The 18,169-nt window shown below is 37.6% G+C and overlaps 1 protein-coding gene across 6 annotated transcripts in view; it reads left to right on the top strand.

Annotated features, from left to right (window-relative positions):
- The window catches only part of Wdr17 (WD repeat domain 17), a 96,042-nt gene that overhangs the window by 45,314 nt on the left and 32,559 nt on the right, over window positions 1–18,169 (top strand). For all 6 annotated transcript variants that reach the window (XM_021656729.2, XM_021656728.2, XM_060381789.1 and 3 more), the window contains 8 exons: window positions 2,191–2,273; window positions 4,002–4,088; window positions 11,104–11,268; window positions 13,179–13,381; window positions 14,676–14,825; window positions 14,913–15,043; window positions 15,351–15,476; window positions 16,283–16,438. In XM_021656729.2, coding sequence (XP_021512404.1) covers window positions 2,191–2,273; window positions 4,002–4,088; window positions 11,104–11,268; window positions 13,179–13,381; window positions 14,676–14,825; window positions 14,913–15,043; window positions 15,351–15,476; window positions 16,283–16,438 — 1,101 coding nt within the window. The remainder of the gene's footprint in view (window positions 1–2,190; window positions 2,274–4,001; window positions 4,089–11,103; window positions 11,269–13,178; window positions 13,382–14,675; window positions 14,826–14,912; window positions 15,044–15,350; window positions 15,477–16,282; window positions 16,439–18,169) is intronic.

The following is an 18,169-nucleotide window of genomic DNA, read 5'->3' as shown; positions in this document are numbered from 1 at the left end:
TTGATCTGCAGAAAGGCAGATAATCTGCCTTCCCAACTCCCCCAGCATTCCCCACCCCCGCTTCTGCTTCTCCTACATGGGCTGGTGGCCAATGACCCTGAGGGAAGAGGAGACCCACACTTTTATACCTGCTCAAAGAAATAAAAACAACTGAAAATTGTGACTAAAAATTTGAGAATATATTCTTGTCAATCAACCTTAAATAGAGATTATGAAGTTCCTTTGGCTTTACTCTGATAGCAGCCACAATTTAGGCAATTCATAAAATAGAGAAATTTCTATTAAAGTCTAGGTACGGGTTAGTTACAACTTTAATTTCCTCATCACACAGTCAGTAAGAGACATTCCCCAGCTTAATGGATTGCTTGCGCTTTAAAAGTTTCTCCTCCTGTGAACCACAACTGCACACCTTAGGTTTTCCCCAGTCCTAGAACATCTCCAGTTATGTTTGTGAAAATACACTTCTGGAACTAGAGGAACAATGACTGAAAGTTACTGACAACATTCCTTACACATTAATTGTGGTACCCTGTGTTTGAAAACAAGATGGTGAATGGCTGCAGCTGTATACTGAAATTCACAGGGACAGACAAGTAGATCTAAATCTCATGGCTGGCCTAAGAAACGAACTTTAACTTAAAACTGTGTCCAACCAAAATTAGGGCCTTATTTATGCTTACCAAATACGTTTCTTTTTGTTGTTGTTGTTGTTTTGTTTTTTATTTTTAAATTTAATTTTATTTATATATTTATTTATTACAATTTATTCACTTTGTATCCCCACTGCAGCCTCCTCCCTTGTCTCTTCCCAGTCACACCCACCCTCCCTCTTCTCCCCCTATGCCCTTTCCCTAGTCCCGTGATAAGGGAGGACCTCCTCCCCTTCTATCTGATGCTAGCTTATCAGAGTTCTTAAAATACATATTCAGGTACGGAGTGTAAGTGAGGGTGTGGTGAAACCACCGAATGTCACCCCTCTGTGAGTAGACAGAGGTTTATCGGGGAATTCAAACTGTCAGGCTGTCTCTCAAGAGACAAAGAGAGTATCAAAAAGCAGAGAGAGCCTTGCTGTTTCTTAAGAAGGGTTGTAGGCAAGAGGGAGCCTGTAAGTTGAAACAGGCTGAGAGTTAGAGCAGGGGGAATGGTACAAGCCAACCTGAGAGCTGGTGTGGGGACTCTGGTGTCTGTTGCAGACTTGTTTGAGTTAATAGGGAAATAGATTTCCCATTGTGGGAGGTAGCTGTCTGCAGAGGAAGATAAGGAAGTAATGGCTTTTCCTGACAAACAGAAACCCACTTTGCAAGATTTCTGAGGAATGCCGACTTAAAGTGACAATCCTGTTTACTGGGTCAGAGGCCAGCCTGAGCAGAGCCTAGACTGTCATTCAGGACAGCATCAGCATGAAACCAAATGAGAACACTAAACTGAAAGAATGAGCTGCCTTATCATTGTGGGCAGTAATACTGTTTTGGGGACCCTCTTTGAAGCTACCACCAGAGACCAGTGTAAGTGGGTGAAGTGCTTGCCATGGAACTGGAGAACTTGAGTTTGAATCCTCAGGACCTGCATAAACCTCTGGTGCAGTAGCATTCATACTGTCATCCTTGTGTTTGTGCTGCAAGACGGAGAGTAGTATAGGAAAATTCCTGGAGGTTTGAGGCTTAGCTAGTGTGATAGATGCAGTTGTGAAAAACAAAAAGAAATCTTGTTTGTAAAAAAATGTGGAGGCCAAGCACTGATAATTGAGGTTGTCTTCCAAAGTCCACGTGCATCCTATGTCTATACCCTGAATTCACACACATTCATATACATGAATATACATACATCATACACACACACAAATAAAAATTAAATATGTGTGTATATGCACATACATATCCAGATTTTTGCTATTAACATTGGTATCTGTGTTATTACCATCTAAAATAAATTCCTAATAGAAAAATGATTTTTAGAAATAAGTGATATACTAAAAAGGGATAGTTACTTTCTTTTCTTTTTTGTTTTTTTGAGACAGGGTTTGCTGTGTAGCCTTGGCTGTTCCGGACTCACTTTGTAGACCAGACTGGCCTTGACCTCACAGAGATCCACCTGCCTCAGTCTCCTGGAATGCTAGGAAAAAAGATGTATGCTACCATGCCCAGCTTACGATAGTTACTTTTTACTAATAACAGTTTTATCTTTTTTAAGCATGGAAAAAATGGAATATTCTACATTGCCTGGAGTCATAAAGATTCTAAAAGAATAGCAACCTGCAGTGGTGATGGTTTTTGGTAAGTACTATAGCTGTTTATACAGCTATACCATAAGTTCCCACATAGACACGTGCTATATTCGTGTGATATATCATTATTAAAGAAGAATGCAATGCAAAACTATTTCAAAATACAAAATGAAACAAATATAAAAGTTTTTATTTATGTTTTGTTTGAGACAGGGTCTCTTAATGCTCAGGTCACTCTTGAACTCCCCATATAGCTGAATATGACCCTGAACTCCTGATCCTCCAGCCTTCACCTTCTAAGTTTGGTATTACAAGTGTGTGCCGCCATGCTTGGCACAGACATTGCCTTCTAAATGAAAACACCAAACTGAAAGAAAAAACTGCATTATGGAAACTCAATTTCCCAGAAAATTTAAGAGACACTAAACAATATTAAAAAAAATATATTCCCAGATTTTCAGATTTCACAATTTATAAAAGGATAAAAGCTATTGAAAATAGGATTACAACAACAAGGCAAAAAGGCCCCCTGAGGAGCTAATTTCACTGTGCTTCGGGCATACTACTTTCTTAATTATGACAGGTCCCAGGAAAGAATTTCCATGTTAAAAACCCATGTGTAAATACTTTATTTTAAATCAGTGCTACACTGTACTAAGAATGAAGTTGTCATTGAGAGTTGTTCACCAGGAACGGGAAGCTTCTTCATTAGATATTGCTGTACAAAGTTCAATTTTCTCATCCCTGTTTTAAAAGTTCCAACAGGACAAAACAAAGCAAAGGTAAACAAAAACACCTTTCCTAAGTATCACCCTGACACGTCCTTAAAGAGTCATTTGATATATAGTATACACTAAACTCTAAACAGTGTGCTTAGAGTTGTTTTTTTTTTTTTTAATTAAATAACCCGTAATTAACTTCAGGCTCTTGTTTAGCATCATTTGTCAGCATCAGTCATCACCACTATGCAGGGACCCAGTAAGTTTCAACAAGCTTAATGCGGTTTAAAAGCATTTTCCAGCGAGTCCTGGAACATATCATGTGCTGGTTCATACACAGCTTCTTGTATTCCTAAGGAATCAATAGCGCTTGCCTTGTGGTCATAATAAGATAGGCTGTCAGAGATTATTTTTTGTGATCAAATTATAAGGAATATTTTCCTGTATTATGAATTTTAGTTGCATTACTGATTATACACCAGTAAAACAACATAACATCAGTTTTTATCTTAGTGAAATAGTACATTAAATGAGGTTTGTGAATGAATAAGGCAAATAAATTTTAAGCACTTAAATGTTAAGCTGAAAAATCTAATATATATATGTATATATATATACACTCATGTACATCTGAAAGTACATAAAACTATATTTTTCTATAATTAAAAAAATCTTTCAAAAACAAGCTTCTGAATCAGTTATCACCTTTAATTTGATCTAAATGGATTATTGTAGTTCATATAAGAAGACTTGTAATTGATAATATCATTTCTAAATAGCTCTCTCTTTCCATCTCTCTCTGTGTGTATGTGTGTGGGTATGTGTTTTACAGGATCTCTTTGTGTAACCTTAGCTGGAACTTTTTTTTTTTTTTTTTTGTAGAGCGGGTTGGACTTCAACTCATAGATAGCTATATGCCTATGACTTCTGAGTGGTGGGATTAAAGGCTTGTGCTGTCACACCAGGCACAAATTCTTTTGAAATTTGCAAAGATCTTTATCTTAGAATATTGACTTTTGAATCTTGCAGTTATGACCTAGTTGTTTATCTAATTTTAGTATTATTTGGACAATTGATGGTAAAGTACTGCACAAGTACAAACACCCAGCTGCCGTGTTCGGTTGTGATTGGAGCCAAAACAACAAGTAAGTTCTCTTTTCCTAATAATCATTATGTGAAAACAAAGTTACAGCTACTCCCATAGAGAGTACCTATTCTCCTTGGATACTACTCCCTTCACCTGCAAATGAGGAGCCTTGTAGCTGCTCATAGTTTTGGCTGTTTGTAGTCCACAGTGCTTCCATATATGACTTACAATACTGATTTACTATCCACAAAATAATTTCATAACACACTGGAGAAAACCAACATATTGCTAACAAGTGAAGCTAATGAAAACTGGAAATGAGCCTGTTCAATGTGTGACTCCAGGGCAGAAATGTCAATCTTTTTCTAATTTCTTTTAGGCTTTTATTCAGTTCTCCACTGGCTTTCTGCCGCCCCCAGCCTCTGTACTACAGCCTCTGCAGTGCATAATTTCCCAAGATGTAGAACTTCAGTGGGTGGGTTTGAAAGACAGGCTTGTGTGAGAACTACTTATCCTGTAAAAATCAGCTTTCATTTAAAATTAAATCCAAGTAAAATTCCACTGAAATTGGACTTCCAAATGACTGCATTTCAAAGAATTTTGTTTAAAAGTACCTTTTGATAGGGCACAAATAATGTGTTTTAATAGAAAACATTCTTTAGATATTGTCAAAAACAACACAGATTCCTTTATGCTTTCCCGTACTAAATATGGAAAACAAATAAATATTAAAAATAGATTTCCTGAATCAAATAAGATAAAATACAAAATAATGGAGCAGTGTTTCTTCCAGCGGTTATGCTGCAGTAGTTATAGAAATTATTAGCACATAACTAGGCAATATACAAAATTGACTGATGACCAGGCCACCCTTCCCTGATCATTTCTTGTCTTGAAGCTGCCATGCAGAAAGCTTTGGTGGTCTTCCACACCCTCTCATTTCAGTTTCCATTTTCAGTAAGCCACCAGTGCTGCCCATAGTTGTAAGAAAAGTGAGGCAGAGAAGAGACAGACTCAATTTCAACAGGCTGAGACAGCAATATTGGAATGGCAAGGAGCTCCAATCTTTCCATGGGATGAAAACAGATCACATTTAGATGGGCTGGGGTCATACACACACACAAATCCGCATGCATGTGTACATGCACACACAACTAGGAGTGGTTAAGTTGGGGCTAAGCAAGGAGGTTTTTTTTAACTTTTATCGATTCTTTGTGAGGTCCACATCATGCACCCCATTCCACTCATCTCCTAGTCCCATTATATGTGCCCTCCCAAAAGAAAACAAAAAATAAAAGAAACATTTTAAAAAATCTCATATTGAAAGCTGTACTGTGTCACAGTGTATCCCACGGAGTACTCTTCCCTAAGCAGCTTTACTTGCAAATGTTCGTAGCAATGAGTCATTGGTCTGGTTCAAGGCCTCTGGTTTCTGCTACACCATCAATAGTTGATCCACACTGGGACTCCTCTCAGATATCTTGTTGTTGGAAATCCTGCAACTTTAGATCTAAAGGAGCAGCCCTTTCACATTTTCCAGCAGTTCATAGATGAGGTAGATGTTGGGGTGGGCCAACTCAAAGCCCTAGGTCTGGGCCTGGGTGGCAGCTGAGTTGGTCAACCCACCAGGTCTCCCAAACCCACACAACCAGGACAAACTCTCCAGCACTGACCCCACTAGCTCTCCAAATGCTTCATCTGGCAAGGGGCAGGCTCTGTTATTCTGCTCCAATGCCCTTAGGCTGGCTCATCTGCATCCATGTCACAAGAGCTAGCTCTTCTGGTTCTTCCAAGAGCTACAGCGGTGGGGTGGGCTAAATAGTATGACTTGGGTCTGTTTGGCAGTACAGCCTGACTCAATTCCTCATGACCTGAGGTTAACACTCTATTTGAATATCTTTATCTAAGCAAGCTTGCTCCAGATATGCAGTGTTGGCTTTTATGTGGTTGGTTCTGGATTCCTTCAAAGTCCTTTCAGATGCTATAGTCACCTCAGCTATGTTGTGAACAGGCTGAACATTTAAAACACAATGTGAGAGCTGTGGATACAGGTCAGAGGTAGAGGTCTTGCCTATTGTATGTGAGGCCCTAGAGCATCTACTCCCAGTACAAAGGACAAAAAGAAACCACAGATCTGCACACACAATTCCTGTGAGTAAATCCAGTAATATCTTCTCATTTCCTGTAGGATTAAAATGCAAGTTCTCTTTTTAAGCATAAAAAAATTTGATTAAATCATAGAATATAACCAATGTTGTAGTCTCAGAGATGACAACATTTTATTAATAGAGGAAAGATACAGTCTTCTCATGGTTCTTCTTCCTTAGAAAGTAAAGAAAATCCCGAAGACCTTCAAATTCTTTTCCCAGGAGAGATGTTTTATTTGTTTATTTGTGTGTGTGTGTGTGTGTGTGTGTACATTTTAATTATTTATCAGGGTATTCAGTATTAGGTTTCATTACTGCATTTTCAGAAAAAAAAAATGAGTTTTTATTCTCTCCTGTTTTCTCCTCCATATTCCTGGAGCTCCTATTTATTTCACTCCTCTCCTAATCCTCTTTCTGCTTTCACGTTACATTTCTCCAGTTGACTCTCCAACTCCTCTTCCCTTCCCTTTGGTCTACTACAATCATATCATACATTTTTACTATATATCACGCTAACTTATACACTTGATACTGAATATGTGAGCCAGAATCTGAATGTGAGGGAGCCTGAGTTATTTGGCTTAATATGATACTTTCTAGATCTGTCAATACCAAGCTTTATAGCACTGCAAGCTCTACAGATCAGCCCTGTCTCAGTTGATTTCTGTCTGTGCCTACCATGTGAACTCTACAGGTAGACACAGTAAAGCAACCACCCAGATGGGCACTCCATTGCAGGGATGTTTGTTGTTGTCAATAAGAGAGAGAGAACATCCCCAGGCATCTGGGAGAGAACAGGGCAGAGAGAAAGAGAAGCACACTGTACATGACCATAGCTAGAGAAATGAGAATATAGAAGAGCCCTATGGATTATCAGGAGGATGAGTAGTTAACAAGAGGGTGGCCTGTGAACTGGAACAGTCTGGAAGTTCCAGATAGAGGAGGTAAGATAGGCTAGTGTGAGCTACATTTGAGTAGGAGCTGAGCTGAAGGAGCTTGGAGACCAGCATGGGTTTGATATACTCATAGGAGACACAGGTATCTGCCAGAGGCAAGGGAAATGACCCTGTTCGGGGAGGATGGGAGGGAACCATTTCACAAGTTCCTGAGGAGCACTGGGTTTTATCTAACATCTACAGTCCAGCACAAGCTGAGCCTAGACTCAATTTTTTAAATTAAATTTGTATTTTTTGTATTAATTATAATTTATTTACTTTGTATCCCAGCTGTAGCCCTCTTCCTCATTCCCCCACAATCCCTCCCTCCTTCCCTCATCTTCTTCAGGCTATACAAATCAAAACAACCCTGCAATTTCACCTTACACACATCAGAATGGCTAAGGTCAAAAACTCAAGTGACAACACATGCTGGAGAGGATGTGGGTAAAAGGGAACCCTCCTCCATTGCTGGTGGGAATGTAAACTTGTACAATCACTTTGGAAATTAATCTGGCACTTTTTCAGACAATTAGGAATAGTGCTTCCTCAAGAACCAGCTATACCACTCCCAGGCATATATCTAAAATATACTCAAGTACACAACAAGGACATGTGTTCAACCATGTTTGTAGCAGCTTTATTTGTAATAGCCAGAACCTGGAAACAACCCAAATGTCCCTCAATGGAGGAATGGATACAGAAATTGTGGTACATTTACACAATGGAATACTACTCAGCAATTAAAAACAAGGAAATCATGAAATTTGCAGGCAAATGGTAGGATCTAGAAAAAAATCATACCAAGTGAGGTATCCCAGAAGCAGAAAGACACACACATGGTATAGACTCAATTTTGGACCAAGTCTGTGGCCTGCCCTTTTAGGGGTAAAAATAGGATATCCTTTGGACCTGACATGAATCTTTCCTTTTTTTCTACAAGGCATCTAAGTACATTGACTACCAGTTTCCTGAACTAGATGGATGATTTTTTTTATTTAACTTTCATTAATTACACTTTATTCATTTTGTATCCTCCCATAAGCCCCTTCCTCCTTCCCTCCCGGTACCCCCCCCTTTCTGCATGCATGCCCCTCCCCATGTCCACTGATTGGGGAGGTCCTCCTCTCCTTTCTGATCTTAGTCTATCAGTTCTCATCAGAAGTGGCTGTATTGTCAGGGTTCTAGGTTATCTCCATGAATAGTCCTTGGTTGGAGTATGAGTCTCTGGGAAGTTCCCTGTGTTCAAATTTTCTTGTTCTGTTGCTCTCCTTGTGGAGTTCCTGTTTTCTCCAGCTCTTACTGTTTCCCACTTCTTACATAAAATTCCATTCACTCTGCCCGTCAGTTGGCCATCAGGCTTTCACTCATTTGTCCACCTTTATTTAACATTTTGTTCCCTGCCATAGTCCATCTGACGTTGGTCATAGATAATATCTACCTGGCTCTCAGTACAAAAACTACTTTATAAATTTTAATTTTTATGTATTCTTTGAAAATTTTATACGTGTATACAACATATTTTATTGTACTTCCCACTCATTCACCCTTCCTCTTTCTCGTAGAAACTTTCCCTCTCAGCTTCACATCCTGCTAACAAATATTGTAAGAAAAACCCTTCTAATGACTTCAGAATTCCATTTCTCCATATCAGTGCACATAATAAATTAATTTTAACTGTGTAATATTGAGAAGTATTGACTATTTCTCTCTCATAGATGTTATTCTAATTTACTTTATTTTGCTATGATAAACACCCTGACCAAAAGCACCTTGAGGAGGAAAGAGTTTATTTCCTCTGACAAGTTATAGTTTATGATATAGAAAAATTAGGGCAGGAGTCTGGGGAAGAAACTGAATCAGATCTTGGACCAAAGCTGCTTGCTGGTCTGCATCTTGGTGCACATTCAGCTACATTTCTAATGCTGTCCTACTATCGTACCCTGGATTAGGACTTTCCAAGCTGAGCTGGGTTCTTCTACACCAATTAGCAATCAAGAAAAAGACCTGTAGACACCCCTATTGGACAGTTTGATGGTGACAGTCCTTCCACTGAGGTTCCTTGTTCCTAAAGTGTGTCAAGTTGACAACCAAGATTAACTGTCTCAATTGTGTTCAATCTTTAAATATTAAAAAAAAAACCTCATTTGTCATATCATCTTCAAAGTTTGCACTCAAGAACTGCTCAATCAAATTACAAAAAAATAGGGGAGGATATTTGCAAAAAAAAACTCAATGTTTTCAGTAATTTTATTATTTTATGTCAGGCCACAAAATAACAAAAGTTACTTTTGGCCAATGAAGGCTATGCTGGACATTCCTACCAGGGTAAGCACCCTTATATGAATGTAGTTTTTATTTCCTCAGAAGAGGGCATAAGATGAGAGCCACATCTGAGCTTTACAAATACATGGCTTGGGCTAAGCCCAGAGCATTTCTACCTAACTATCCCTGGGCCTGGGCCTGGGACTAGAAATTTAAGCCTCCATATAATCTAATCTTCTGCAAGCCTGGACCTTGAAGGCTTCAGCTTTTAGCCTCTGTCTGCTAACCTAGGCCTAGAATGTTTCAGCCTCTGAGACTTACTGCTGAATAAACTCATCCTTTCTAGTTCTTTCTGAACTCTGGCTTGCTGGTTCAACTCAGCTGTTCTGACTCAAAACTCCTCTCCATGCCAGCTTCTCTCAGTTTCTCACTTAATTGCTCTGATTGGAAAAACTGCCTCTGAACTCCATGAATGGAACTGCACAAACTCAACTGCACTCAACTGAGTGGCACTGAACTGTACTGTACTCCCAAGCTCTACTGTGCTGTCTCTGTCAACTCTCCTGCGCTCTCTGCCTGCACTGCTCTTAAGTAGCCTTTTCTTCCTGTCCTCATGAGAGTTGAATATATCCTGTCTCTTACTCATTTTGTCAAATCTTTCTCTGATTCTTTTCACTTTGTCTGCCTCAATTAAACGTCATTTTTAAACATGCCTGCTTTCTTCTATAAACTAATCTTACTTTCATTGTTTGGGGTAAAATGCGTGTTCTAAGGGAATGTCTGTATTCCAGCCATATCATTCTGTCCATCTAGAGCATGTCCGCATTCAAGCTGAATCATATAGACCTAGAAGGCTGTTAGATGTAATTCCTTGCCAGAGCAGCTACGTTGCTAGATTAAAATTCCTCTGCACTGTGAGATTATTGGCTGTCTTATGCTTAGTTCAGCAGAATATTCTTAGCAAAATACAATCGCAAAGTGTGCGTTTCATTTTCCCTTTTCTCTCTAGGAGGAAGAGACTGCTTTTATACTTTTTAGAGTAGCTGCCCATGAGTAGACTTGTGTCTGACAGGTTCATAATTTCCACAGTTTTGTTTGCCATCCTAGTTTCTTCCCTAGCTGAGTTTTGATCATTTGGTACAAGTAAGTTGCCTCCTTATTATTGTGAGACTGAATATGTAAAAATATTGCATTATGCTTCTATGGGATTTTTATTTGCATCTAATATAGTCTAAACTGGAAAGAAAGCCACCAAAGAGGAATGGATGGTGAAACTGACTTACTGAAATAGTCCTTGTCAATCAAAAGCTTTCCCAGCTTCCTTCCAGGGGAAATCTGCTCTTCATTCCCATTTCAAAAAAGAAAAAAAAAAAGAAAAGAAAAGAAAAAAAAGATGATAAAGGTCTATTGTCTATCATAATAATTTGGTGACCAGCAAGTAAACAAATTTCATCAATGATTACATGAGACTCTTAAGACAAAATAGTTGAAAAACATACCATTTCAGAAACATAAGGCATATTAAACCTAAGATACTTAAAGGCAACTTCTGATAAGACAAATCAAACACAAAGTCAGTCAATTAAAATGGAACACTGAGGATGAAGCTACATGATTATTCAATATAAGAAAACAAGATTCCTATCCTTATAAATTAAAATTTAAAAATTATTAGTAGTTAATTGTTGGTTGTCATATTTTAACATTGCATTGGTTGGCATTTCAGAGACATAATAGCCACTGGCTGTGAAGACAAAAATGTTCGTGTCTTTCATGTAGCCACCGGCTCTAATCAGCCACTGAAAGTGCTTAGTGGGCACACAGCAAGAGTGTTCCATGTTAGGTGGTCTCCTCTGAGGGAAGGGATTCTCTGCAGTGGTTCTGATGATGGGTATGTATATTGAACTCTAATTTTCTTGTCCTTTCAATCATAAACTTAGAGCTTCCCAGAAATTCATAGGTAATATTAACAAATTATTTATGGAGAGATAAAATACACACTAATACTTAATAAACAATATACTGCACTGTATTTGTGATTTTAATTTTCTTGTTTATTTTACTCAATGTCGATGCTCATTTCTTGCTTCTTATCAAGAATGTTCATAAAAATGATTTTTAAATGAAAGATCTGAAGCAAATATTTATAAAACAATAATTTATATCAGTTTGTGTCTAATGTAGAAAACATTTGTACTCTCATGAAAACTGTAATGAAAAAGTGGCTATAAATTCAAAGAGGAGCATATTAAAAAGGAGAGTAACTTTGCACTTTTTGCTACTGGCAATCATTTTTAAAATATTTTTTATATAGTTTGTTTAGTCATTATTTGAAGATAAGATAAATTTATGTTGAAAAAATTCTTACTTTGTACAAATAAAAGCCATAGTGCAAAATACCTCCAGATTTATATTGAGTAGCTGAGGGTGTTCACCTTCTCTTCTTTAGGTGAAATTTCAGTTAACTGGGGAAAATATTTGAAATGTGACCTTTAGTACGATTAGGGTATGAAGTTGAGCGTGCTTTTCCTGATGAGATTATTCTAGCCACTCCACATAAACTTTAAAGTGCAGATTCTAGTCTGCACAAAAATGTGTCCTCTTATAATTGTCCAATATATGTTCTTTTAAAACATCATTTTAATGCTAGAAGGGGGAGCAGTCCTGCTAGACCACAGAGGAGAACTTTGCAGCCAGTCCTGAAGATACCTGATAAAACAGGATCAGATGAATGGGGAGGAGGTCCCCCCCATCAGTGGACTTGGAAAGGGGCAGGGAGAAGCTGAGGGAGGGAGGGTGGGATTGGGAGGGAATAAGAGAACAGGATACAGCTGGGATACAGAGTTAATAAATATATAGTAACTAATAATAATAAACAATAATAAAAAAGAATGCAAAAAAACATAATTTTACTGATTTTATAATGACAATCCTACATCTTTACTAAATTCAACATGTTTATTCCCATAGTATTCATAATTAACATAGACAACAATTATATACCTGTAGTGTATCTTTCACTTTTAAACAAAGCAAAATGTCCTCAGTATTCTAGTTAGTCCTTATAAACCTAGTGGTTCATAAATCCTTTCTTACTTATTTGTATACATTCTGAACACTACATATAAAATGTATATAATATATATATGTGTATATATATATATATATATATATATATATAATGTGCTTTGGTTGTTTCCTTTTCCTTCTCTGTCTTCTCTAAGTCTTCCCCAACTTTCTACCTTCCTAACTTCATGTTCTTTCTGTCTCATTTTCTCTCAAAGCAAAACTACAAACAAAATAAAAATCAAAATGAACAAATAAAAAGATCACAAAATTACCAATAATAATAATTTAAAATTTCTGTCAGTAATAAATTACTAGTAAAAGTTAGGAAAAAGTCTGTGGTCACAGATGTCGCTAACATATTCATTTATATCTGTTATAAAAAGAAAATTTACATGTATTGAACATAAAATGCTTTTTAAACATTTTATCGTTTCTCATGTATAGGTGCTTCCCTTGTGTCTGTGTACCATATGCATGCTTACTGCCCAAGGAGGCCAGAAGAGGGCATCATACCACCCAAAACTGGAGCTGCAGATGGTTATGAGCCATCATGTGGGTGCTAGGAACTGAATCCATATTTTCTTGAAGAGCAGCTTTTGCTCCTAACCTCTGAGCCATCTCTTCAGCTCTAAAAACTCTTTTTAGACATCCTAAGAAATAACCATTGTGATCCATTAAGACAATGTTAATATTTGAGATAAATTACAATTTAGACATAAAATTGTCTTTCAGCTCTGTTCGGATCTGGGATTATACACAAGATGCTTGCATTAACATTCTTAACGGCCACACAGCACCTGTGAGGGGATTGATGTGGAACCCTGAGATTCCTTACCTCCTGCTGTCTGGAAGCTGGGACTATACTATTAAAGTCTGGGATTCTCGAGGAGGAGTTTGCCTTGACACTGTGTACGATCATGGTGCAGACATATATGGTAAAATGTTCTCCATGCATTTGTCATTTGGATGGAAATGATGCTAATTTTTTGAGCAAAGCAATATTTTTAAATAAGTCACAGTATTTCATTTTGAAGTGACATTTTTATACTGGAGAAAACACATATTCATATATATTTATAATATATTTTATATATATTATATATTTTTAATATATTATATATATATTAGAATCATCACAAAATAGCCAAAGAAGACATTAGAGATTATTCAGAGAATGATGCTCCTCAGCATATGGAACTCATTCTGCAGAAATTATGTTTCTATGTACATATACAGAGTGTGCACACACATGTGTGTGCCTTGTTCATATGTAGGTTCGAGCCTGTCACTTCCCTTACTCTTGAACATTTTGAAATTAATGATAGCACTGATACAGCTTATCTAGCCGTTATTTGGGGGTGTCGTGGGTGATGTTTTCTTTTTTTTTTCTTGACTAACAGTTGTTAGTACAATTAAGCTTGAGAAGGAAAATCACCCATTTATATTTGTATTTTCTGTCATTCTTAAGCCTTGCTGGGAGTACGCAGGCAAATCCCAGGGGGAACAGACCAATTATGCATTCACAACCGTATGCTTTTCCTCAGGAGCCTCCCAGTTAAGGTTGTGTAGTCCCACCCCAAGGCAAAGGCCTGAAGGCCGTCAGTCACTGCTGAGGGAGGGACAATCAGTTTCTTTTACCAGGGATGAATATCCAGTAGTTTATCTAATCTCAAATAGTGAGCCCTAATCACGTGTGTGTACATAGGCAACACTAAACAGGATCAGTAGGCAATGTGTGTATACAAACACACACACACATATATACTCATAAAACAATAATTACAGAAGAATAATCTGGGGGTAAGGTGTGGGAGAGGGAAGGAGCAGAATGCTATAGTGCTCATTTAGGAAATTTCAAATACATAAGATCCTTTTTCCAATATCTAAACTTATGCTCTCTAGCTTTTGAACTTTAATTTATTCTTCTGTTAATCCACAGATTTCATGAAGCCTAAAGAAATTACAATATATTTACTGCTTAATCAAATGCAATTTTGCTTTCTCATAGTCATACCTTGCTAACTGTATTTACAGGAAATCCTAAGAGACATCACCTTGTATTAATTAAATGCAAGTAGGAGGTTGTTTCAGAAAACCTTTGAGTTACTCATATTTCTTCATAACTTCAGTTTTGCCATAGGTTAATAAAAATGGTGCATAAAGTTTTCTAAAAAGCATTTCTTACATTAACTTTTGTTAAAACAGGCTTTTTTTTTTCCCCCCTCTCAGGTTTATCTTGCCATCCAAGTCGCCCATTCACCATGGCTTCCTGCTCCCGCGATTCTACAGTGAGACTCTGGTCATTAATACCTTTAATCACCCCTTTACAAATAAATATTCTGGCAGACAGATCTTGGGAAGAAATTATCGGGAGCACTGGTATTGCATATGTGCACGCTCATGATTTTATCTTTAAATAATATTTTCTAAGACAAAGTCCCTCACTGAATCATGTCTTTCCCTCAGATAATGCTGTAGAAAAAGGCACCCCTCCTCTACTGTGTGGGAAAGCATCAAGAGACATTAAACAAGAAGTAGAAAAACTAACGTGTAACCCTCGAATGAAAAAACTAAGACTGTTTTCAGAATGTTTATCAGTAAGTATTACAGAAATTATCAGTGAGCGTTACCTCATTAGCCAGAATGAGTCACCACAGCCATTATCTTTAAGCTGTAGCCTATTTGAATTCACCATCCCAGATCAGTACATGCATTCTAGCACCATCTATACATTATTAGAAGGCAGATATAAAAACCAGGAAAAAAGTGAATGGGACTGTGTGTTTAGTTTCCTGTTAATTTCTTGATTTAGAGAACGGCATGGTATAATACCCTGAAAGCATAATACAGTGAGGATTATTTTTTCTGAGCTATTTTCTTTGGTTATTCTGTTCCTACATCCAGCCTCCAGGTGGCAGTGACAACTTGTGGAACTTGGTTGCTGTGATCCAAGGGCAAGATGATAGCCTGCTTCCTCAGGACTACTGCAAAGGCGTGATGCACTTGAAGCACCTCGTTAAATTTAGAACAGTAAGTGCAGTGCCCAAGATCGGGCACTCGAGCAAAAGTTCTACTGCTACAGTCAGAAAATTGTTGGTAGGCTGAAATAAGCGCTGAGAGATAAAGTATTAGGACCAATGCTGAAAACACGAATTATTTAAGAACAGGTTAAGGTGGCCATAGTTGTGTAGATTAAATTCCATGAGTTGAGCTGGGACTCCAAGAAAAGTTGTATTTTTACCCTGTTACCTCAGGTGGTCATAGCCTGTGGACTCTAGTGACTGTTGGTTACTTTATGCCTGAGATAATAAACATCATCAACAGCAACATCTACCCTAGGAGCTAAACACAAAGCTACAGTTTGTGTATTTTTAATGAACTATCAATGGATCGGACAGTAAGAAAATCATACTAGGGATCAGATTTTATGGCCACCTTCATAAAAAGAAAACTTGTAGGTCACAAATGAAGTGCCTGATAAACATGTTAGCAAAACACATTAGCAGTATAGAGGCTGAAGTGATCCAGTAATTTTCACTCTCATTGGAGAACACCTTTTTATGTCTAAAGAGTTGTATCTTGGCATCTTTGGCCTCTGAACTTCTGAATAACCTACACTGGGAAAGAGTAGTGATGGATGGAGCTTCTCTTCTTTTTCTCAAATGCATTTCAGATCTTTTCAGACAGGGAACCACACCTCTTCCAAAGTGCTCACTCTGTGAACTGGTCAAAAGCATTGCAAAGATAAAAGCATCACTCACAAACATTTAGCTTCCAATATTATGTGTTTAAATATACCTGGTCCCATATGCATTCGTTTATAATTTTCCTTTTAGTCCAAAGCCCAAGAACTAACAACAATCAAGATGTCTAAATTTGGTGGTGGTATTGGCGCACCTACTAAGGAGAAAAAGCTGAAGGAAGCTGCTGAAATTCACCTGAGACTAGGACAAATTCAGAGATACTGTGAACTTATGGTGGAACTTGGAGAGGTAATGTGCTATTTAAAGTACTATGTCTAACATAGTACCCCACATTTTAGGGTCTTAATTAGTTCCACATAGAAGATAGTTTTCCCATATGTAATTGCTTCTTTGCCACACTCATGTCAGGTGTACACTATATGGAAATAACAAGGTGAGGTTTCCAGTCTAGCAACATCAGTCCCATGTGGAAACACCTATTTCCCATGCCAGACCTACAAAATCATGAATTTTGGTGCAAGTTCAACCCACTGTGCTGGATTTTATTAGCCCTCCTAGCTATTCTCATCTACGCTTAATATGGAGAATTGAGTTCCTGCCAAGATCTTTTTAATGTGTCTGTATTGGTTGATGCTCTCAGAGCAGAAACTCCTTCACTTGTAACAACTGGATTCCACCCTGACTGAAAGAGACCTTTTCAGTGGGTGAATTTACTTAACCATATGAAAGGGACTGCCACAAGTTCTAAAGAAGTCTACAGCAACAAGCACAGTTTTCAGAAAGGCTTAGAGCGAGTATGTACAAACTGTATCACACAGGCTTCCTCTGACAGGTGGGAACTGATTGAAGTGGAATATGGAGACAGAAAGGGATTCTCTTCTTGGGCATGGGTACTGATTACATGGTCACGAGAGTTTATCAGCCTTGTACCTTTTTTTTCCCCAAGTATATTTTAGATCAGAGAAACTCCCTCTCTATCACAACAAAACGAAGGGTCAGAAGGCATGGATACACTTTACGACATTTTAAGAACCTCTAGGTCAGTAAGAGTTTTATTACAAACTGTGGTATTAGGAGCACACGCAGAGGGCCTGGACTGGACTCGGTGCTTTGGAGAGCTTGCTGCTCTTCAGAGTTTGGCTCCTAGCAGGCTTGTAGCCACCCGAACCTGCAGCTCCAGGGGATTTGACACCTTCTTCTGGCCTCTGCAGATACCCACACTAACATGGCCTACACCCATGTGGACACACATTCAGGAGTAAAAATCTACTTAAAACACAAGAAAATATAAACAACATAAATGAAATTAACATTTAATTTGTTAAAGTGTATGAAAATGCAATTTAACCCATCTTTTCATATAAAAACCTTACATTTTATTAATAGATAACAATCAATTGCAGATTGACCTAAAACAATAAAATATCCTGATTATAACAAAGGCACTTCAAAGTATTTTAAAGTGATGGAAATTTTTACTTATCACATAGTGACAATTTGATTAAATGTTACATTTCAACAGGACCTTAAAAGTCAGGGTGACAAATGAATAAATGCATTTTGGGATAATAGTGTAATTCCTCACTGAGTTTGCTTGTATTTGAGTATATGTAATTTTAAACTCTCTGAGCTCCAATCTGTTCTCATCTGAGGCTATTTATGAGCCGTATACTTGCTTTGATATGCACGCTCTGATGGGCTTAATGGTTCCTAACATACTGCCTAAATTCTCCAAGAATCTGAGTGCTTATAAGTACTTGTCATTACTGCTTTATGAACAGTTCCTAGAAGAGCAAACTTAATACTATCCAATTAGAGAAGCATTTCACCTTTTTCTGTTACAAAATTTCTTTATTTTTATTTAAATATTCGTTATGAATTCAAAGTTCATCTACATTTCAACTTTTAGTCTTTAATTTTCCCCTACAATAAAGACTCTTTTTTTAGTTAAAAACTCATGTAAGGTTATATCCATATATGGTCCTTGGTTGAATGTCAGTCTCAGAAAAGACCCTGTGT

The sequence above is a fragment of the Meriones unguiculatus genome, chromosome 4, assembly GCF_030254825.1.
Source record: "Meriones unguiculatus strain TT.TT164.6M chromosome 4, Bangor_MerUng_6.1, whole genome shotgun sequence".
Taxonomy (NCBI): domain Eukaryota; kingdom Metazoa; phylum Chordata; class Mammalia; order Rodentia; family Muridae; genus Meriones; species Meriones unguiculatus.
The sequence above is the reverse complement of the archived record's forward strand: the minus strand, read 5'-3'. Positions and strand labels throughout refer to the sequence as shown.